The 23,757-nt window shown below is 37.8% G+C and overlaps 1 protein-coding gene across 1 annotated transcript; it reads left to right on the top strand.

Moving 5' to 3' along the window:
* The first annotated feature begins 608 nt into the window (after positions 1–608).
* On the top strand, positions 609–23,757 carry LOC146488786 (chloride channel protein 2-like). The gene is made up of 26 exons (XM_085113718.1): positions 609–1,182; positions 4,593–4,743; positions 5,310–5,438; positions 8,002–8,127; positions 9,282–9,367; positions 9,709–9,756; positions 10,142–10,219; positions 10,985–11,063; positions 11,910–12,035; positions 12,161–12,245; positions 12,705–12,812; positions 12,912–12,996; positions 13,938–14,093; positions 14,846–14,915; positions 15,453–15,563; positions 15,974–16,071; positions 16,476–16,585; positions 17,007–17,140; positions 18,189–18,336; positions 18,816–18,885; positions 19,056–19,107; positions 19,320–19,375; positions 20,306–20,350; positions 21,055–21,159; positions 21,246–21,332; positions 21,794–23,757. Exons 1-26 carry the CDS (start codon positions 1,141–1,143, stop codon positions 21,956–21,958), a joined length of 2,550 nt encoding a protein of 849 aa, XP_084969844.1. The 5' UTR covers positions 609–1,140; the 3' UTR covers positions 21,959–23,757.

Below are 23,757 nucleotides of genomic sequence, written 5' to 3'. Positions count from 1 at the left end.
ATCACGCGAAAGTATAAGGTTTATGAAATTTCAAAGTCTAAATGAACAGTTTGTAAATTTGGTGAAATTTTTGTAAGAACTGCCGGCAACAGACAATGTTTGTTAATCTGTTTTTTGCATTGTAATGTTTATTTTTTTTTGTAATCTGGCTACGCACATTCTTTTGTTTCCTGGTGTTTTGCTAGCACTAAACGTTTATTTTTCTTGTAGTTCAGTTACGCTCTAAAGACGCCGGGCTGTGTCTGATTAAAAATTCAGTTAAGTTTTGCGCTTTGGCAACACCGTATATATCAAAGCCAGGTAACTATAGCTCCTAATTTTTTGGATCCTGAAAGCTAATTTTGCTTTCTAAATTGCTGTGTAGTTGTTATCGACATTTTGAGCACAGCCATAAAAAACACGGTCTTTCTTCATTAGTGTTCACTCAGCAGCACACTCCATATTCCAGGCCAGTATTAGAATTAGTATTATAGCTAGAACTAGGACAGTGTTAGAACTCAGTACTGTAATTGCAGGCAGACTGGAGTGGCTGACTAAAGGCCGTGCGACTTAGGTTGGTGCCAGTTGGTGGAAGTAATTGCTTCACTGAGTGAACCAGTGTCCATGTCTCAGCTCTTGGGGAAATAGAATAACAATGGGAAGGTACATTTGACTGAGGTAGCTGAGGGAGATTATGGCGCTGCAGAGCGGATGTAACACTGCTTCAGCACACGGAATGGGCAGTTAGAATAAATTCAGTATTGAAGAGAACTAATTGGACATGGTAATACGGGCAACAATCATTCGCAATAATACACTTATTTTTTCTTGACTTGTTACACGATAACTTGCACGAAACTTCTGCCCCAGTCCTTGGTCTTAAGCCCTTAAGTAAGCACAACGTGACCACTCGAGAAAAATGCGGAACAAGAAGGGCTCTTAGCTTGAAAATGTGGTTGCTGTGGCGGCTGCTCTGGTGTGTTGGTGCACGTTTTGTCCTGCGCGCGCGACACGCATCGAATGGGATCAGCGGTTACTACCATTGACGCACTCCTGACGGAGTTGTGTTCACCTTTCGATATGTCGCGTCTGTACACAGCGAGAGATCAGGACATATTTTCCTTTATTTATGTAACGTAATTTCGCCTTCTGTGAAGCAAGATGATGGAAGAAGAGGATTCCTATGGATTTGAACAAACTTTGGTGAGTTACACGGTCGTTTCACAATGTTTTCTACTACTCACATTACGAACAACTTTAACGTAAGCAAATAAGCTAAAGTTTACGTTCAGTTCGTGTCGGACACGCAAAACTAGAGTTTCATTTGATTGTAATTTGCAGAATATTTTGGCGTTGGTTTGTTTCTATGTGGGGATACATTAAACGCTCTTCAAATAATCCCTCTGTTTTCAATAGGTTTGTTAAAATAAAAGTTTCATTAGTGCCATTGAAAAGATCACGACATGTACATTTCTCCAGTGCAGTGCTCGATTCAGCAACAGTTGTTCAGCTGAGTTTCAGCTGTGAATAAAATGCTCCTTAATATTGCTGATATTTTCAGCTGGTTATTAATAGCCATTCCTTCAAATGCTTCAAATCAACTGTCCACCCAGCCCTAGCTTTGCGAGGTTTGGCGTAGAATCTGTTTTTGTGAGACGCTCTTCGAATACGTGTACAGTTTTTGCTGGCATGTACTCAAAGCGACGACACGAATCGAAATCTTCGTACCGGTTGCAGAAATTTAATTTAGCCACGTTGATATTTGCGAAGTACCGCTTGCTAATATAATGAAGTTGATGATTGATCAATAAATTTGATAATCGCAAAGTGTTCTCTTTAATATGATATTCTTTTCTTTAACCAAAACACTGGTTGGCTGGACGTCAAATGTTCACATTTTCTTCTCATGTGGAGTACGTTTAACTAGCCGTTTATAAATTATTGTCCCCTGCACAGCTGACATAACTGGTTAGATCATCTATTTTAACAGCTGTAATGCATCAGTCAATTCCAGCTGTGCCCATCCCCCCCGGGCAGTAGTGGGGCATTTTCCCACACCGTCCATCCTGGGGGTCGGGCATTAGCCTTCCATCCAAATACCTCGGGGCATTTGACCATCTCACTTTTTTCACCCTACAGCATTGCCGCTTCCTTAAGTAGTAATTTTCTTATTGAATACAGTAACTTGGGTGATTTGTTCTGGGCACTAGGGTGGCGAAAACTCTGTCATCAAAGATTGGATAAAAAATCAATTATGATGTATAAAACTCTAAATGGGATGACACCAGAATATTTAAGATCAAGCTTTGTTTTTCGCGATAATTTGGATTATCATTTAAGGAATACTGAAAACACGCTAACTCTTCCACAACCGCGCACTGATTATTTAGAGAAAAGTTTCTCATACAGTGGAGCTCAGTTGTGGAACAGTTTGCCAATAGAATTACGGCAAGCAACTTCCTTAAATGATTTTAAGACTAAATTGAGACGCCACAGTTAAGTAAGATTTTTAAACACGGCCTCCAAGAAAAGCAGCATTTATTGTTTAGCCCCCTTAACTTTTATAATCCTAGTTAGGTAGATAGATAGTTAGTTGATAATGATAATCTAAGTAGCTGATGGGAAAACCATGTATAAATAAAGTTATCCTATCCTATCCTAAACACTTAAAAATTTTCTCTAGTTGCTGTGACAACCATAAAATTGATTAGTGTGGCAATGTTGTGTGTGTGTGTGTGGGTTGGGGAGGGGAGGGAGGGGGAGATTTTTTGGCTGGGATGTGTGGCTCAGCCCTCCAAACCCTGAAGAGTTGATGCCTACGGTCAAGAAACACAACAGGAGAATGGTACAACAGCGGACCGCCAAGGGAACAACTTCTTGCCACATCAACGAGCATTGAAATGCACCAATCTCAGCCAACCATTGTGATATAAATGGTGCTGCGTAACCAGTTGACCTCATTGCCCAAAGAAAACTTATTAGTAAGCAGTAGAAACTTCGCAATTTGCATCTCATGAGACAAACGATAATACACTTATTATTATGGTTAAAATCTATACCCTATTTCAGATAAGAATGACTAAAAATCCATTCCCCTTTAGGGCTGCACATACCTAGCTTATACAGCAGGGGGGTCAATGTCTTTAACCTGATATTATTAGTGGGTTAACTCTGTTTTTGATGGTTCTTGTCCCGGTAGATTACAAGTAACACAATTAATATAGAGTAGCATTCTCTGGTTAAAATGATTTGTAAAATATTAGGTGCTTTTCGAAGCCTGTCTGCTATCTTTGATGGATAAAAGCGATGTGTGAAAGATGAAATATAAAGAAAATTTAAATATAGTGAATAGTCACAAAAATTATTTTCTAAAAATACATGCTAAAAGAATGTTGACAAGAATGCTAAAAGTGTGATCAATGTTTGTTTGAAAGTTTCATTAACATTAATTCTGGCACATTTTTCAAACAAACATTGATTCTGAGAAGATAGCAGACAGGCTACCAAAAGGTCATAATCTTTTACAAATCATTTTAAAGAACCAGAGACTGTTAATCTAGATTTGTTATTATGAATCCTGGTTATGGTTTTCTTAAGACTACAAGTAGTTTGAACTCACATTTTCCTTAATGATCAAAGAGCAAGGTGAAACATGACATGTGAGTGCATGTTGTTGTGTAGTCATTTACTACTTAAATGAGGAGACACACACTCTTCCATTGCTTTCTATGTAATGTCCTTTATTCACTAAGCAATTATCTGTATTGGAGTACAATCATTATTCTACTTCAACTCAGCAACAGCAGTTTCACATAAGGTAACAGTTAAACATGTCCTTGTTACTATTAATAGTAATCAATACACTACACATGTGATAATAGCCTGCTGTGAGGAGCTGTGAATATGTAAGGGGTTTTTCACATTTATAAACTGTACATGCTTTGTATTTGCTACTCCTCATTTCATATTCTCTTTATATTTTATCCGTTGAAGACAACAGGGCAGTTGTTGAAAGCTTAATATACCTTTTCAATTTTTAACCAGAGAACGTTTTAAAATTCTTAATCATCATGAATTCTGGTTCTTACTCTTTAAAATTTGATAAGTTCTCAAGCACATGTAATCTCATCAAGGTAGGTGATATTCATGTGCTCCTTTTTTTTTACTCTCTCTACTAGCCTTGAGGAAAGCAAGAGTGTTAAAGACTACTTGTAATCTATGTCCTGGCTCTGAGCTCTGAGGGTTTTCGTCTGGATGCCTCAGTCATTCTTTCAACAAAAACTAACATTATTAAATTCCAATTCAGTCGAAGTCCTCCAAGTAGTGACTGACATAGGTGACATGGTGACTGAAATTTGGTGCTGAAAACCTGATTTGTGTGTTACCTTCCTGGCAACTGATCACCCATAAAGCCAAAATGGCCACTAATAAGAAACAAACTTGGAAAAGTTTAAGAAAACAACAACAGTTTTGATTTTTAAAGCCATGTTTGATAGCTGTTCTGAAGATGACAGCAAAGCTCTGTCAAGACATGTCTTTTGAAATCAAAATTGTTGTGGTTTCCCTTAAACCAGACCTTTAAACACAGAAAAATAACAATGATTTTTCTTTAGATGTACGGTCGTTTTACGACTACACAGCTGCAGAAGTATGCCAAAGAACAAGGAGCTCGGCTACGACGAGAGCAAAAGCAGAAAGAGGAGCAGCAAGAAACAGATGATGAGTTTAGAACTTATGATGACTCCTGCCTTGCTCCAGTGAAAAGTAAGTAAAAATATACAGCCAATAATACTGTTCAACTAACGGCTGTAATTTATTTATGTAGTGAATAATCCCTTTCAGGCAAAATTGTTGTGTATTGGAGGATAATCACTGAGGTTAAAAGAAAATGAACAGTTGGTCGAGAAACAAGGCTTTGAATGTCTGTGGAGCTTTGAGGACAGTCATTCGGCTGGAGTCAGAAATAGGAGCAAGTCTGACATGACATTACACAAATTAATAATAGGCAACATTCAGATTTGACTACGAGTACATAATGGAGTGCGAGTACGACTTTCAAATTTAAAATCAGACACATCCCCAGAACTCTCGCTCCTTTCTGCTGTTTACCAGCAGATAAGGGGACCCTAGAAACAAGACTGGTGTGGCAAGCGGCTATCTAAACCACGCAAACTAGTTAGATTTGAAAAGTCGTACTCCTACTCAACCTCGTACTCGACAAGTCAAATTTGAAGGTCCCCGTTGAACTTCTTCTTGGATTTGAGCTGCAATGCTTCAGATTTACGCCCAAACTTTTATTTTATATTTCACCTCTGCTAATGTTCCTGCAGGGTTCATAGCATGGTCACGGCCTTGTTGGAGCCGTTTAGGAAGCGACTGGGTTTTTCTGTTACTTCTTGGCATAATAATGGCACTCATTAGCTTTGTGTTGGACTTGGCAATTGAAAAATGCCAAACAGGTAGGTCGATTATTATTTTGAAAATTCAGGCTGCAGTGCAGTGAACACATAACCTGTTTTCCATTTGCTCAATTTTACTGGATTATTGTTATTAAAGAAGGCTCTTCGTTACAAATAGAACTAGTGACAGTCAACTCCCTAATTTATTGTGGACCGCGAGTTAGTGTCCTCAATAGCGAGAGTCCCATATATATAGCGGGAATTTATTTCAGTCATGAAACGTCTGTAATTTAGTTTTGCTTGGGAATTTACCTGCTGTCCTTATTATCCGGAGGTCCTTAATAGCAAGGTGTCTGCAAGGCGAGAGTTGACTGTACTGTTATAACAAGGCTACTGGTACATTGTGCTTATGAAAATTAAGGAGCCAAGCCAGACTAATTTTCTGTTTTCAGTCTATCATTTATGGACTGAGAGCATAACCGACCCAAATGACATTTCAGATCGCGCTTTGTTGTTTTAGCTAAGATTCACTGGAGATTTTGCATGTGGCTTTGAATTCCTTCAGGAAACATTGCTCCAATGTTTTATCTGCTGCTATGGGCTTTGTTTGCAATAAAAATCCATGTTTAAAAGTTAGGAAGTGCAAAGCAGCAGATTTACGAAACATTGGAGCAACGTTTCCTGAAGGAATTCAAGGCAACATAGAGAATCTCTGGGGAATCTGAGCTAAAACAGCAAAAAGTGACCTGAAAAGTTGTTTGGGTCAATAGCGCTGTGCACTAATGACGTCACAAGATTTCACACCCTGTCGAGACTCAGACAAACAAAGTCGAATTCCGTAAGAGATGTAGGGAAGAATATGTGAATGGCGAGCAGTTCGCTTCGACGTTTAACGGTTTTACCCGACGAAGACGACGTTCCTGGCTCTAAATTCGAAAGAGAACCAGAGGAAAACACAGTCCAAGCAACTAAAACGGTGGTTGAAGTGCAGGGGCTTGAAATTAAGCAGTAAACGCGAGAACTCATCTCAGTCTATCATTTCTCAGGAATCGGCAACTGAAGAGATCCACAAGATTAGGATCGAAACCGCGGTCTTACCTGACTATTGCCCAAAATGCCACAGAATTTACTAACGGCTGAAGGACTCGTAGCTGCCCCTGGCCAAAGCGACACAGAAGAATTGCCTCAGTAATCAGTCTAACGTGTAATCAAAACACAGGAGGAAAATACTAAGCTCCCGCAACAAATAAAACCAGCCCAACCCTCACAGTTACAGAGCGGAGCGGAGCGATAACAAAAACACAGCTGTCAGAGCTGTAACTAAAGCGGCCTTTATCCCTCAAATCAACGCATTGTAGAGCTTTTAAAGAAGCTACAATGCTAAAGAAAGGATCAATAGAATAATGACCGTGATAAGTAACACAACATCTTGCCACAAAAGCTAATAGCTGGGCCGGCAATACAAAAGCTGCAAGATAATGATTTTTACACGGTTCAAATCCTATCCTTACAAAGATAGAAAGAGTGGCTATACTGCCGCAAGACACGCTGAAATCAGTGTCTTGCGGCAGTATAGCCTCTCTCAGTTTTATCTTTGTAAGGATAGGATTTGAACCAAATGCCATGAACAGCATAAGAACGACAGTCGCTACACAAAAAACAGCAAGAGGGCAATTAGATAGAACACAAAACCCAGACATGACCTTTGAGATAAAAATACAAAACATGCGACATTTAAGCACGCGGCTTTGTTCAGTTACAATCACGCAAACCCTTCAAATCAGAAATGGCATTTAATAAAAAGAAAATACAGCGCTAAAAGAAAATTTACAGGGAGCGCCACTCATACAAGAGAGGACGTTCCGTAAAAGACGTACTCGTTATAGAAAAACTATAACTGAACATGACTGAAACACGCGAGTGGGAGTCCCCAGGCCTATCTTCTTTCCTTTTTACACTGTTTATGTTTTTCTCCGTAAAGAAATCCCGTGAACAAGCAGCTAGCCAACGCTTGCACTTCACGATATCTTGTGTTGGTTTCGGAAATGGAATGAATACTTTCAGCTTTCTTCCCTGATTGCTCAACCTTTTTGAGGGATTTCGGCCACTTGTCAGGATACCTCACATCTGTTTTGCATTCACCCCAACAGCAGTGTTTGGTGGTTACCATTTCCGTCCGTATTGGACGCTAACAGCGCGATTCCACCAAGTTTTTCGCTTTTTGGTATTGCTACGGCAGTACTCGCTCATACATTTTCCTTTATCACATCCCAATGTTTGTCTGAGTCTGTGCGGGGGGTCTCATGGGATCTCATGTGACAAAATCTATATTTAGTAATAGTGCACAGCGCTATTATGCTCTCAACCCATCAAATGCTCTATTTTCTTTCCTTCATTGAATGAGTCATCCACACCCATGCTATGTTTTTATTGTAAGACAAAAAAAAAGAAAAATTTTTTCTTGGTTAAGATCAACCACGGGCACTTAGGTCGTGGTAAATGTAAAATGATGGCAAGTTTAACAAAATTGTTATTAATATTAATAAAAATTAAAGATATTGTTCACATACTTGAGAACTTAATACATGTAGCAATAATAAATGTTTTGACTCCAACTTTTCAGCGCACATTTGGCTGTACAGTATACCAAGCAATACTTTTGTTCAATATCTTGTGTGGACCTGTTTTCCTTTTATCCTCATCACTTTCTCTGTTGGATTCACCTATCTTGTGTCTCCTCATGCTATAGGTAAGTGGTGAGTGGTTAGCACATTGGACCTTGTAATCCAGAGGTCCCAGGTTCAATCCCGCTCTGACCACTGTCTGGAGTTGTTTCTTGGTAGCCCCAAGTTCAACTCCTCAGTTACAAGTGCTTGTAAATAGCTAGCTGGTCTGCTTCCTCCCAGCTGGGATTCTTAACCATGCTATCTTGTATTTCAAATATTTGTTTCTTCCCATTTGTTTCATTATCCCTGAAAAGCCCCTATCCCTGAAAAGCCCCTTTCAGGCAGAGGAGAAAAGCCCCTATCCCTGAAAAGCCCCTTTCAGGCAGAGGAGAAAAGCCCCTATCCCTGAAAAGCCCCTTTCAGGCAGAGGAGTAAAGCTCCTATCCCTGAAAAGCCCTTTCAGGCAGAGGAGAAAAGCCCCTATCCCTGAAAAGCCCCTTTCAGGCAGAGAAGAAAAGCCCCTATCCCTGAAAAGCTCCTTTCAGGCAGAGGAGAAAAGCCCCTATCCCTGAAAAGCCCCCTTCAGTCGTTAGAGAAAAGCCCTTATCCCTGAAAAGCTCCTTTCAGGCAGAGGAGAGGAAATTCGAAGGACTATGATCATCAAACTTACCCTTGAGATTGGTACATTCTGTTTACAAACTGACCAGCCTGTTCTGACATGTTCCAAGTGTTGTAAATTCGTTTTACTACTTAAGTATATTATTTTTCAATTTGATGTGTATTTGTTTTCTTTCCCTCCAATGTAATTTAGTAGTGGTGAAATAAATAAATAGCAAAAGGAAAGTGCATTTACGGTCAGTGATAAGAAGACAAAATTGAGCAGACCTGTGAGATTACACGTCTAGAGTTACTGGTTATACAGTATTTGGCTTGGCTTTTAATAAAAATGATTAAACACAAGCAACATTGAACATTAAATAAAGGTTTTACACCCATGTTGTTAAGGGCAACCCTCGTTATAGGTATAGCTAATTAAATTGTCAATAAATTATTTGTGAATGGTGTCTTTTTGCAATTACTTAATTTCACAGCTCATCATTTTAGTGCCTAGAAACAAGTCCATCTTCAACTAAGTACAATTTTTAGGCAGATTCTTTTGCACTGAGGATGTTATAAGCTGTTGATTTGGAATAGAAGCATTAACTGTTTATGTTACTACTTTGGACAATGTTTTTAGGTTCTGGAATTCCTGAGATGAAGGTGATCTTAAGAGGAACAGTATTAAAGCGCTATTTGTCACTTAGAACGTTAATTGCCAAAGTGGTAAGTACTATCAGTAGCTACAGGTAATAAACATACGTGGTTGTACTCTTTTGTGATACTTTTAAACATGCATCTATTCAATTATTTTTTAAAAAATGCAAATAGAAGTCAAGAATTAGAAAACAAAAAATTGTCATGTTTTGATTTATAGTGACCAAAAGTAAAGTTATTTCTGACTGAAAAACATTTCCCATTATCAAGTAGTTAACATATAATCAAAATAAAATGGTTTTCTTTCATTACATGTACAATCATGCTAAAGACAAGGACAAAAATGTTTCGTTAAACTGAGGTTTTCTTGGCTAAATTTGTTAAAAAGTAATTGGTAATTATTTTTTTAGGTTGGTCTTCTAACAGCATTAGGTAGCAGTCTTCCAATTGGAAAAGAGGTAAGTTTTAAATAACAGATTTTTATGAGTGTACAGTGAAACTGAATTGGTTAATTTTTTACCTTGGAACTTTCCACCACTTCCTTCCTTTCAGTTATTAATTTTAACTTTTTGTCTTGTTTGATAATTGATTTTACAGTGCCCCACTGAATATATCACTTCCTTGATATAATTACTTCTTTGGTGTGGGTTCCCTGTATAAAGATTTTTATTAAAAAATTGGATCATTGTGTAATGCAATTCCAGGGATTTGATTGGCTTAGTAGCCATGGTATATGAGCCATAATAATTATTATATTATTATAATAATAATTGAAAACTATGATTATTATTAATTGAAATCATAATTATTTTAATAATATTGTAATTCTACTTATTACCACAGGGTCCTTTTGTTCACATTGCCAGCATGGTGGCTCGATCCATGGGAAAGTTTGTGGCATCATTTAAAGGAATTTATACAGTAAGATTTTCTTTTTTATTAATACTGACAGTATCTTAACTCCATCTCGGAACGTGGTGTTTTTTAAATGCCATTGTGGACCTAGCCTCTAGTCCTAAATGGTTGAAATCTACAATGTATACCTCAGTTCAGACCTACAACACCTATTTAGTAGCTTTTAAAATTATTATAATTACAGTATTAATAAGGCACCCTGGCACTGTTGGTAACAGCTATTGAATAATTCATGTATTTGGTTAGAGCACTTGTAAACCTCACACCAATGCAGTCTAGTTTGATTCCTGGGCCCCGTTTCTCGAAAGTCCCGGTAACTTACCGGGCCCGATAAGTATTTTTTTTTTAATGTTTTTTTCGCCGATTACGCAATGATAAGAGACATGGTACTTGGCCAATGTTTTCATAGAATTATAAGATTTTAAAATTTAGTATTCAAAGCTAACAAAAATTGACTTCTGTTTAGAGACATTCATCACCAAAGACACTTTTCGGGTCCGGTAAGTTACCGGGACTTTCGAGAAACGGGTTCCTGGACTTGACATCATGTGGGTTGAATTTGCTGTCGGGTCTCATCCTTGTTCCAAGAGGTTTTTCTCTGGGTGCTCTGGTTTTCCCAAATCCTTTTAGACCAACATTTCCAAATCTCAATTCGACCTGGAGAGTGTCTCCAATTAGTGTTCTGTGCTAAATACATTTATTTGTTTGTTAAGTGAATTTTTATTTTATGTAACAAATTTATTTTATTTGTCTTTTGCATTAAATTTGTAGAATGAGTCAAGAAACACTGAGATGTTAGCTGCAGCTTGTGCTGTTGGTGTATCAAGCTGCTTTGGATCTCCTATTGGAGGTGTGTACATAAATAATAAGTTAATTAAAAGTATTTTATTATAAACTTTCTTCATGTAATGTCTCTCTCCAGTTATCAGACTGCCATGATCCATTGATAGGTAACAGATACTTAGTTACTAATAACCTTCACATTTGAAGTTTGTGAATATATTTTTCAAGAATCTTTGAGTATCTGGAAAATAGCTCAGTTTGGAAAACAGTGACAGCCTGAGGCAAGAGTGGGTGTGTCAGGGTTTTCTTAGAAGCTGGAACCCAGGTACTGGCATCCATTTACTCTGAACATGGAGAGATTGAAAGCCAATCTAAACAAAACAAATTATTGAGTGCTGCCTTTCTATGTGCCGTCTATTCACCGTTAAAATCCCTCCTTTTACCTACCACAAATGAGACACTGGACAGGTTTGTTAAACTGTTGGGTTGTTGAAGGGCACCCTCAGGGCATGTGCTGATTCATCTGTCGAGTTAGATGTACAAAATTTCCACATGTGCATGTGAGCTGTATTCTGACACTTACATAGATCAATCATGTATCTGGGTACAGTTGGCTTTCACATGGGACTCAGCGCAGGCTGTATAAGGATGCCCCCTTCCCCCACCACATCCCCATGATGATCCCAGAGTTAAAAATGTACCCACCCTCTTGAAGGGTGCTACTCATAATTTTTGAAAATGAGCTATAGTGGGACTCTAAAGTAAAGAGAATGCTGATGAATCCGATGCATTTACTGTAAATGGAACTTTTCAACCGTGAATTCACAAGACAGCAAATTAAACATAATTCAGTACTTGCCATTTTATAAGGAAAGAAGCTTAAATTAAATGTTAATCCATTTTATTTTCATAGGGGTGTTGTTCAGTATTGAGGTAACCTCTACTTATTTTGCTGTGCGAAATTACTGGCGAGGTTTCTTTGCTGCTGTCTGTGGAGCACTTGTGTTTCGTCTTCTGGCAGTGTTTGATCAAGAAGAAGGTAATAAACCCATTAGTTTTTCTGACTTCTGTTTGTCAGTTTTCATATATTCAGTCCTTGTAGTTGACTGATGTTCATGTTCACAACCAATTGAATATGTTTTTGAAACTTCTTTTGGTTTGCAGAGACCGTAACAGCTCTGTTCAAGACAAATTTTAGACTGGACTTCCCCTTTGATGTGGTGGAATTTATTGCATTTGCCTTGATAGGGTAAGTCTAGGAACATCATACAGATTGTGTGATTGAAGGGCTGTTTTGTGTTAAACGGCATGGATATTGCTGTACCACTTTTCAACGAGTCCATACCATTTTTTACCTGTTGTGTAAACCGCTTTTGAGAAACTTCATAGAACCATGCAAAATCCATCACTGTTGCAATTCAAATGAGCATGTTCATGCATTTCAGTTGCAAGAGTTCTAAAGCATAAAATTCAAATTGGATGTCCAAAACTCTAACTTATACATTAATGCTAAATTTAGCAGCATTACCCTTCAGCCAAGATGAGGGGCAAGTCTCGAGCTTCCTTTCATTTGGCGTCTCCCTCATGCACTTTTACAAAGTCTCGCACTGTGGACAAGTTCTTTGTTCACTCTTATTATTTTATTTTTGTTCTCTTATGCCGAGAGTTTTAATTAGCCTGGATGGTTTTACGGTTTCATTATTTTCAGGTTATTTGCTGGTTTTGGTGGCGCCTTGTTCGTGTTCACACATAGAAAGCTGGTTGATTTACAGAGAACTCACAAGCACTCCAAGGTGGCAAAATTTCTGTCAAGCAAGTAAGTTAAACCACAGTGAAATATGCTTACTTGTGAGAGTTCTGTTTTGTCTTGGATTGAGGTAACATACCATTGATAATATTGTGCTTTTCTTGGCAGTCGGTTTGTGTACCCAGCAGTCGTGATCTTTATTATTGCTACCATCACATTTCCCAAAGGACTGGGACAGTTTATGGCAGGAGAGGTAAGTGTTGTCCTGTGCGGACCTAATTGTTAGGGAGTTTTTATTTAGCAACGACAATAGCGACAGCAATGAGAACGTCAAACAACCAATAACTAGGCTTAATCCTTTAATCCCAAAGAGTGCCATTTGGCACATAATGCCATAACTCTGTTAATATTTGACAGATTTCTATGAATTTTTGACACCAAGATGGTCTTGTGAAGATCTACTCATTAAAAGGATAAAAACTTAACCCCCTCTCATATGTGATATGGTTGACCACCCCCACAACTTTTCAACTTTTTTCCCCTAGAAGTTGTGGGTCTCAAGACAGCTCTCACATTAATGAAGATGTTGAGAACTGCAAAATAAACTATAGTTTAGGGGTACACCTAATATACACAAGGATTGGGACGTTTTTGAACTTTAAAATTTTTACGTTTTAAGGCCATTTATCTCAAAGCCATAACTTTTCTCATTCATAATTATTATTAATATCAGTTATGAAATACACTCATGAGAAGCTTTAAAATGGTATATCATATATGGACATTGAGTTTGTAGTCTTGGATCTGGAGAAAATGTCGTTTTGCCTTAAGGGTTAAAGGGTTAATAAGCATCAGGTTAGAAGGCATCAATGAAAATACAACACACCCAGAATAGAAAGATATCTTAACTAGTAAGAATGAAAGATTAGGGAGTGTGTTTGATGACCTCGATCCCAGGCTCTCTTTCCTTTGCAAAGTTGGTGACGATGTCATGCGCCCCTGCAAAATCTGCAGGGGATACGAGATCTAAATGTGTCCCAAGATCCATTCATTCAATCAACGTTGTCCTATCAGTGTGAAATAATATTTGCTTTTACATAGCCAAAAACAACAGCAAACTATTACTGTACTAGCAGTTCTCAGTTCTCCAGCTACCTAAGCTCTAAGTTAATGTCAATATTTGTGTGTTGTCAGTTGACATCAAAGCAAGCAATAGATGAGCTGTTCATGAACATCACATGGTCTGAAGCCAAGGATTCTGAAGATGCCGCCAGTTTAAAAGTTCTTGAACACTGGGATGGTGGCAATACCAACATCTATGTCACCTTAGTTATATTTATTGTTCTCAAGGTATGTAGCTCCAATTGTGGTTTCAACTCCCTCTCAGCCAAAAACGTTTTTCGTTCTCTTTTTTATTTGTTTTGTATTGTTTCCAAAGGACCCAACTTTCCCTTTCCAGGCCTAGCAACCAGGGCAGCAGTTTTCTAGGGTTTTAGCTCATTGTAGCACTATTCCCATATCAAAGTTAGTTAGAAGAAAGTCATGTGAACACTGGCTTTCCTTTCTCATTTCTGGAAAGATTCTTCTCTATGTTTTCTTTCACTGAGAACCCAAGACCTAATATGTTAAATGGAATTGCTACCAAACAGACTTGGTACAGTATATGATATGTTCAGATCAACAAGAAATACATGTACATCAGGAAGCTTTCAGTGAGAGAAGTGTCTGGCCAGTGTATAGCTACCGTGCAGAAGGTCTTTTTGTAACCCCTGGAAGGCCTTTATTTGTTTTGTAATGGGGTTCATGCCCACAGCTGGACAGTTACTGTTGAATTATTCGTGGCTGCGAGGGTGCTAGTAAACTAGTAGGGATACATTCTATGAGCATGAACAATATCACAATGCTCGAGCCATAGAGAAAAGAATCAGAAGGTATTTATTACTGGAGATGGGTTCAACCATAAGACATACTGTGGGAAGCATGTGGATATTTTCTGGATCAACATATATAATCAAGCTTACCACTACATCACTTGTTATTAGTCATCCAAGAGTTATATTTTATTTGTAGTGAATTTTTTGTTCATGGCTTTATGTTTTCAGTTTATCATGACTGCTGTATCTGTAGCGTTGCCTATTCCAGCTGGTGTATTCTTTCCAGTGTTTTTAATTGGTAAGGAAAAGTTTGAAATAACTAATAAAATTATTATAATTATTTCCAGAAGTGTTGACTGTGTATGATTTTGATGTGATGGGTCGTATTTCTTTTCATTTTCACTGTTCAAAGTATGTGCTGTTTCTTTGTTAAATGAGAGGTATCACAGGAATTTGGTGTTATCAAAAACTCCAAAAGATTAATTGTTTATTTTTTTATCAACTGAAACCTAACACTATTTCTCAAATTTGTTGTAAATTATCACCCAAGTAGTGTTCGAAGACTATCAATGAGTGTGTCTGGCCACCGATGGACTGGGTTAGAATTGACTGCAACTTGAAAAAAGTTCTAAAGGCTAACTGTTTTCAAGTTCTTATGTTTTCATTCCCAAAATGCACTAGTTAGAGCAGGTCATGAGTTGTTCCTTTCAATAATTGTTTTTCTGCAGTGCATACTCTATCTAGCACAAATGAGACACTAATTACTAATTTCATCAGATTTACCATGCTCATACTAATTCATACAATTTGTATCACTGTGTTGTGTTGGTTGTAGGCGCTGCATTTGGTCGTCTTATGGGTGAAGCCATGGCTACATGGTTTCCTGATGGGGTGAGCCCTGGGGATACTATCACGCACATTGTTCCTGGGGGATATGCTGTTGTTGGTAAGTGTGGTGAAGTTCAGGGGTCATAAACTTTTAATTAATAATAATTAATAATATATTAATAAACATTTATTACTAATTATTGATTAGTTCCTCATCAATATTAAGCTTTATTGTTTTCAAGTTTAAAGAAAGGGATTGTTGCATTGTTGCCAACTTTTTTTTAACCATGGATCTCTTGGCTAAGCTGCATGTAAGAGGGTCCATGCATTTTGTTGTCACTGTATTAAAAATACTCAAAAGTGCATTGACTGTCTCCACGCATTCTTTCAGTAAATATCATTCAAAAGTAATTATCCTTTTATTTTTAGGTACCAAATACTAAATTAAGTAAATGTTAAATTCATACATTAGAAGAAATTGCCAGTGATTGTACTTGTACCGTTTGCTTGTGTTTGGTGATTAAACAGGAGCTGCAGCGATGTCGGCAGCTGTTACTCACACCATCTCTACATCTGTGATTGTGTTTGAGCTCACTGGGCAAATCACTCACATCCTGCCTGTTATGGTGAGTTGTCTACTAGTGACATTCTACTAGTCTCCTACGCAGGCTTTTTTACTTTAGGATTAATTGTTGCATGATGATCCAAATTCATGACAGCTGCATTGGAGAGATCTGCAGCTGTGTTCAAGAATGCACATTAAAGTGTATAATTATGGCCGCTTAACTTTTTCTATTTGCTTGGGTAAATCTCCATGTTGTTCTTGTATGAAAATACAAAAATTTCTTATTTTTCTTCCCCACGTTTGCATCAAATTTCACTTCCGATTGAGTACAATACTGTGCAAGACAGTTTATATGCCTCAAACGCAGGGAAAAAATTGATAAACTTCTGTCATATACACTTTAATTGAGGTTTGTTTTGTCCTTGAATGTTTGTATTCATCTGATCGATGTTTCTTTATTTGCAGATTGCTGTGTTGATAGCAAATGCCATTGCCCAATGGTTACAGCCATCATTTTATGACAGCATTATTCAAATCAAGAGGTTACCATACCTTCCTGACTTGACGAAAACTCAGTAAGTCAAATGTGATGTACACTTAATAATGACAATATTATTACAGCATTTTAAGTTTAATGGTGACAAAATAATGGTGTCAAGGGCTGACAGAAGTAATGTCTCTTGGCAAATTTTAGACTTGTTGAAAACTAGAAAGTTACTTAGCTTTGCAAGTATTAAAATTGTACATCTCAGAATCTTAAATTATTATATTATTATATTATTACTAACAGAATTTTAAGTTTGTTGTTGACAAAATAATTGAATCAAGGACTTAAGTAATGTCTCTTGGCAAATTTTAGACTGATTGAAAACTGGAAAGTTATTTAGCTTTGCAAGCATTACAAGTGTACATCTCAGAATCTTGAACCTCAAGTAACTTTAATTTTTACCTCTGATTGCAACAGTCTTCTGGCTTGTTTGTCGTATTATTTTTCAGGGTTTACAACTTGCTTGTTGCTGATATAATGAAGACCAATCTTTACTACATTTCCTATCATTCTAAATATGCTGACCTCAAGACACTACTGGACAAGTCTGATCTCCGTTCATATCCACTGGTGGATTCTGAAGGTGCATTAAATAAATGTAGCATCTTGCTTCATTCAATCATTGAGAGCTTAAATTTGTTGACTGATGCATCAAAATGTCACTGGTCAATGCTACAAGCAATTGCAAAAAGAGTTGAGACACTCTCTGTTATTGGGTACTTTGTTGGCACTCACCATTGTATTGCTTGTTCCCCCCCCCCCCCCTCCCTCATCAATGTTGAATGAAATTCGCAATGACATTCAACCAAGCAAGTGTCAACATTGAAAGGGGATGGAGGAGGGGGTGGGGGTTTGAAGTGTATTACATTGTTCATTGGCCTTTTAGCGTGTGTCATTTACAGAGGCCCTGCTAGGGGCGGGGGGGGGGGGGGGGGTCCCATGTTGCTTGTCTGAATTTTAAAATGTCCCGTGTCAGTGTTTTGTCAGTGCTTCATGTCGCTGTCGGAAATTTAATGAAAATAGTTTGTCCTTGTTGGAATTTAAGGTTAGGAACAACGGTGCAAGATGTGGAAAATAGATCGGGAGCAGAGGTTCTTTATCACCTCAGACCCACACACGCTTACCTTGTGACTTAGGCTCTGCATGCACTGCCAGATGATGAGCCTGCGCTCACACCAGAATTTAGAGAAAATTTATTGTCTTTATTTTTATTGGTCAAACTTTCCCCTTGTTGGCCTTTACATCACACTAAAATTCAGTGTAAAAACATATGAAATCACCGTTCTTTGTCGTTAATTCTCGGCCTTATTGTCACTGTCGGAGTGTTGTCAAGAAAAGTTTTCTTTTGTCGCGAATTTATTTCATGCGGTGTCGCTACTTTTTGGGCCATGTCGCTTGTCGGAATTTACCCTGGCAGGGCCTCTTTACAGGAAATAGGAAAAAAGCTGAGTGTCGCAACCTTTTTGCAACTGTTTGTAGCTCTAAAATCATATAATCGTATAACAAGAGCTGGGATTTTCATGTGTAATACCTGAAAACTAGCTGGTGAGCTGTCTCACTAAAGGTACGCGTATCTTCACAATAAACTTGACTTGCACTTGAACTTGAACTTTGGACTCTTCATTTTTCAGATTCCATGATTCTCCTTGGCTCCATTCAGAGGCCTCAGCTCCAGTCTTTGTTAAATCAACACATGCAAAAGATGTTTCAAGCCAGCAGTCAGGCAGAGAGTGATGATGCTGTATGCATTCAGCCAGAGACCCCAGACTCACTTGCTGGGTAAGGAATCTAAGTTATCTCCTATTTTTTAGTATCTGGGGAGCAGGGATGGCGCAGTGGTGAGAGCACTTGTCTCCCACCAATGTGGTCCAGGTTAGATTCCTGGACCCTGCATCTTATGTGGGTTCAGAGTTTGTTGCTAGTTCTTGTCCTTGTTCCAAGAGGTTTTTCTCCGGGTACTCCAAATTTTCCCCTCTCCTCAAAAACCAACATTTCCAAATTCCAATTCGATCTGGGAAGTGTCCCCAGTTACTGCTCTGCGCTAAATACATAATTTGACACTAAAATAAAGTAATTTTTTCTTTCAAAATTACTCCAACCAATCTATATTTCCTTAAGTTTGAAGCATATCTCTTCTCAAAACTTCACATTTTTGCTAAATTTATTCAGTCTGTAATATAACACAGTTTTAGGTGATAGTTGCATGTAATAATAATTATTTGCTTCAGTCTACATTCTGTGGCTATACTTGTTTTCAGGGACCGTACAGCCAGTGATGACCAGGTTCCACAAACAACATTGGAAGTATCTGCTCAAGTCTCACCAAGGGTACGAGTTGCTTTACTGTCACTGGTTTTTACTGTTGTCTTCAACATATATTTACTGTCAATGAAATATAGAATACAGCTTGTAGAATACGAACTTACCCTTTTCTTTAGTTAGAACTTAACTGATTAATGACTGGCTTTACATGTCTTTCCCTCCTTACTGAACTGCAGGTTACAAGTCCTCGTCCTTCCACTGGAAAGTCTTTGTTGGAGAAGATTCCAGGTAAATTCTTTCAATTTAAAAACTGTGTCATAAATAACAAAAAAAAAATAATAATATTACTAAGAAAGTCACCATCTTCTCTAGTAAGTTATTGCTAGAAAGAAAACAGAAAATAAAGCAGAAGTAAATGTAGTGATACAAGATCTTGTAAATGGTTTTAACTAGCATAATGCATGTCTGTCATACCTGTACATGTTTGCTTCCTGTTTTAGTTCCTGCAAGACTTCACAAGCTGTTTGGTAGTGGATCAGCTCTAAATGATGCTGAGGTTGGTATTAGTCAGTATGTAGTATATTTGTCTCTGTTTTGTTGTACTTTATCTAATGAAGGGGGTACTCACGTATATCAATGACAAGAATGTGCAATGACGGCAAATTTCACACCAAAAAAGTCCAATATTTAGGCTAAAACTAGATAACATAACCCCAGAAGTACCTTATCCTCCACATAAAAAAAAACCATTGAGGTTGCAAGATAGCTTGAACGTACACCAACCAAGCATGTAAATGAAACTGATGCAATGGTTTGACTCTAGGGTATACTTTTTATCATCCTTAGAAACTCTGCACCCTTCCAAAATCTGCCAGAGAAATTCAAACCCCAAACATTCCCAAATCACCTTTAAAAAGGTGTTTCTGCCTTCATGTCACTAAGTACAGTGAACCTGTACCCCTACACTTTTATCAACCCTGGAAACTCCCTTCCAAAATCTGCCAGAAAATTTCAAACCCTATAAAGTCCCCCAAATTAATCATCTTTAAAAAGGCATTTTCACCTCCATGTCACTAAATATTTTAACTTATCTTTTTTGCTGGATCTGGGCAAAACACCGATCTTTGAGGCAATGAATTTTGTAAATGGATGAGTTAAGATTACATGTAACTTCCAACTAACACATAGTCTGGTGACTTCCCTTCCTGAAGGCCGGCAGATGATTTTGTAAATTTGATGTCTACTTGCTTAGATCTGAGATTCGGAGATTGGATCTATCTACTCTTCAATAACTGCAAGCATGTACAGTTGTATCGCCTTTTACAGCTTACAGGTCCTTAACTGGGCTCCATCAGTCAGTCTCATATGGTGCAAAAGTTGCTGATAATGTGATAGAAGTATCAAAACTGACCGACCAAACAGAGCATGCAAACACAGTATCATTTTTCTTGTATCAACTAAAGGAGACTATTTTAAATTTTCATAGAAAATTGCTGAAGCCTGTGAGAAAGAAAACCCCACTTCAGAACAGGTAAGATTATGAGACCTCAACACTGTTGCCAGGCAACTTTTACCACAACTGCTGGCAGTTTCTACAAGATACATGTATCATAAGTACAACCCTTGATTGCATGAGGTTTCTTATAGTTCAAAGGGGAACTCATCTCCAAAACCACAATGCAGACTTGGACCCAGAGGTTCAATCCAAGACGTTTAGCCTACCAGGGACCTTCATTATTATTTTATAAATCCCAGCTGTCTTGGCAGTTAGGTTAATGCAATGTTCACACAAGCTTGGTTAGCATCGCACAAGGTGACAACACCAGGTGAAAGAAAAGACTACATGTACATATCACTGTCAATATGCAATTTGGGCCAACACAGAAATTGTACTCTTACTAACAAATTATTGCCTAAAGTAAGAAGGAATGTCTTAGTGGTATAACTAATAAGGTCCTTGGAAGCTTAGTCAGGCAAACTAGTAATTAAAAACTAACCTCCATTAGCACTTATTTTTGGATGGCAGTATTCTGTGTGTTCTGAAAAAGGAATGCACTGAAAAATCTAAGTTGTATCTGTTGCCCAAACAAATTGAATTCTTGTTAAAGTTTAGAGGAAGAATGTATTTAATTTTTCGAGGTATTCTGATTTTGGAATATCAAGAATATTTGCCAAAAAAGTGCCCTAAGAACATTCCCTACAGATCTGATACGGTACCATTCTATTTTTTCGCAGCAACTTCAGTGGGAAAGGGAACTTTTACAGAGAACAGTAGACTACAGTAACTGTCAAATTGATCCTGCACCTTTCCAGCTTGTGGAGAGAACATCTTTGTTAAAGGTACTTTGACCCTTTAAACTCTATCGGTGAAGAATAATTCACATCCAGCCAGCAAAAGTCAATACTAATTTGATTGTATCTTGTAGGTCCACAAACTTTTTGCACTCCTTAATCTCTCTCATGCATACGTGACAACTCTGGGCCGACTAGTGGGCGTGGTGGCTCTAAAAGAGGTAAAAAAACAACAACATTAATTTAATGATCAGAAATGAAATGTATATTTAACTCCTGCCCTTGCTAAAGTTTTCAATCTCCTGAAGAAGTGCTATTTACCCTCCAAGAATACAAACAGCCCTTACATTCAAGCTAGTAGCTGTTTCTGTTGAACAAAATACTTGTTTCACTTCCATTGCATCAATTTAGAGTTTTGACTCCAGTGGTGTTGAAAATGCTGGTGGTGAAATCCACCATTGATATATCAACATGTCATTTAGCCAATCTATACTTCTACCACTGGTGCATGCTTTTTTTCCTGTGCCAGAACACATTTTATGTGGAAAGAAGTTAATTTTGCCCCATTAGTGTTTTTGCTTGTTGCTTGGCAAAAGAAACAAGGCAGGGTTTTCAGAGCATTTCTGTTTCAGAATACCTAGAAAATACATGTCCTTAATACTGTTGTTTTCACTCACTGCAGGTTCGCCAGGCAATCGAGGGTGAGCGGTTTCTGGACTCAACACATGTCGATGCAGTAGGAATGGCCAGTGGGAGCTTCATGTCATCTCAGGATCAAGACATCATGATACAGCCGTACTCTAATCAGCCCCCTTCTACCAGGGAAGAGATGGATCCTAACCTCTGATCTGCCTCCCCATCCACCGTAAACTCACCCCACTGGGGAGAGATTGCAAACTGAGATGTTAATGAATAGCAACCTCAACCCTAAAGAATAGTTGGCAGGCTAAGCTGTAAAATCTGTCAAGTTGTACAAGACAATATTGCACCATAGCAACAGCAGGGCTTGTTGCTAGGCAACTGTGGCTGTATTGTGTAGTTCCAGAACCCCCCACCCCCCCTCCCTTCTCCAAAGAAGATATTTTTTATAAGACTTTTCTCCCCCTCTGGAATTTTCAAGTTAACTCCATACTTGCCTTTAAATGTTTGTCCTATGAGCCCCCCTCCCCACCTCCTGGAATTTCCAGTCCCTTCCATAGAGGGGAAGGGGATAGATATTTTCTAGGACGACCATTTAAGGTTTAGTTAGTTACATGTGGTTGAGTCCCTGCTGTATGTTGTAAACTATATTTAGTACATCGAAGAATGTTATATCCCAATCCTAAACTTGTTTGAAACATGGTTTAGTGTTGTTGGAAACGGTGACAATTGCATAGCAATAATTTCTAGTCAGACTTTCTTCTCCTTTTGCAAGAAAAAAGAAAACTCAAAAAAATAAATACAATTATTAAGCTTTTATATCCTGATGAAAAAGAGCATATTTGTGAGATTATTTAATCATTGTAAAAATTCAAATTGTACCCATGATTATTATGGTTAAAGATGGTTATGTGTGGGAAGCCTACAACATTTAGTACAATTATTGTTAATAGTTATTATTCTCATATACTTGTCATACGCATTTTCATAGCTTACTTACCACTGTATGCCTTGTTGGTAGGCTTGAGTTCCGCGGCTGGTAATCAAGCCTACCTTGTTGGCTGCATACTAGTTGCAGATATGCTTGCCTTTGAGCCGTTACCACAAAAGATCTCATGAGGAAGCATTACATATTAACTTTTTTATCCCATGCCTATAAGATACTGCATGTGTTCCTTGGCAGTTTCAGGAAGCCAAGCAAAGCAGTGTTAGTGGCTCAAGATTAACCTTGATAACTTGAACATTTATTTCTGATCATTTTTGAAGATTGCTTGATACCAAAGATTCCAATATTGTACCATACCAAACACATTTCAAGCTCAGTCTACCATTTCTCTTACAAATGCATTGACTGACGCTTAGAAACTGCCACGAATATGGCCTCTGGTATATTGCAACTTACATCTAATGGCTTTCTAGTGTTTCTTAACTGCGTGGGACAAAAACTTTACATAAATTCACAACCCTATTTTGTGGAACCATTAAATATTGCTAATTATTGTTATTATGAATTTAGATAAGCTCATATGAATGATCAGATTAATTTACCCATTACGTGAAATATTATTAAGGTGGAATTCTTTGAACTACAAAAATTGCATGTATCGTGAAAAAGTAATGTCCAAGAGCATGACAATATTCATGTACATTGTGTGTTCAGAAAACCATGAGCACAATGATGATCATAGAGATTCAAACAGAAGCTATACAAGACATGTGCGTTCGTACCCATGTAAAAAGATCCAGTACAGTATTCAAAGAAAAAGGTGCTCTTAACTTCATGGAACCTTAAATCCTTACTTCTACATTGCATTGACAGTTATTTTGAATTCATATTATTTTGGGGTTTTTTTTTTAACTTGAATGAGATGATACGTAGTATTTAAATACAGTCATGTAAATCTTGTACCCAATCTTGTACCTATGACTGTTGAAAATGTATGCAGGTTTGAGCTTTCTGTTGTCAATATTTTTTATAAAGGTGAAATAATAAAATGGAATTCAACT

This window comes from Pavona decussata, unplaced genomic scaffold (assembly GCF_977016875.1).
Source record: "Pavona decussata unplaced genomic scaffold, jaPavDecu1.1 SCAFFOLD_8, whole genome shotgun sequence".
NCBI lineage: Eukaryota > Metazoa > Cnidaria > Anthozoa > Scleractinia > Agariciidae > Pavona > Pavona decussata.
The sequence above is the reverse complement of the archived record's forward strand: the minus strand, read 5'-3'. Positions and strand labels throughout refer to the sequence as shown.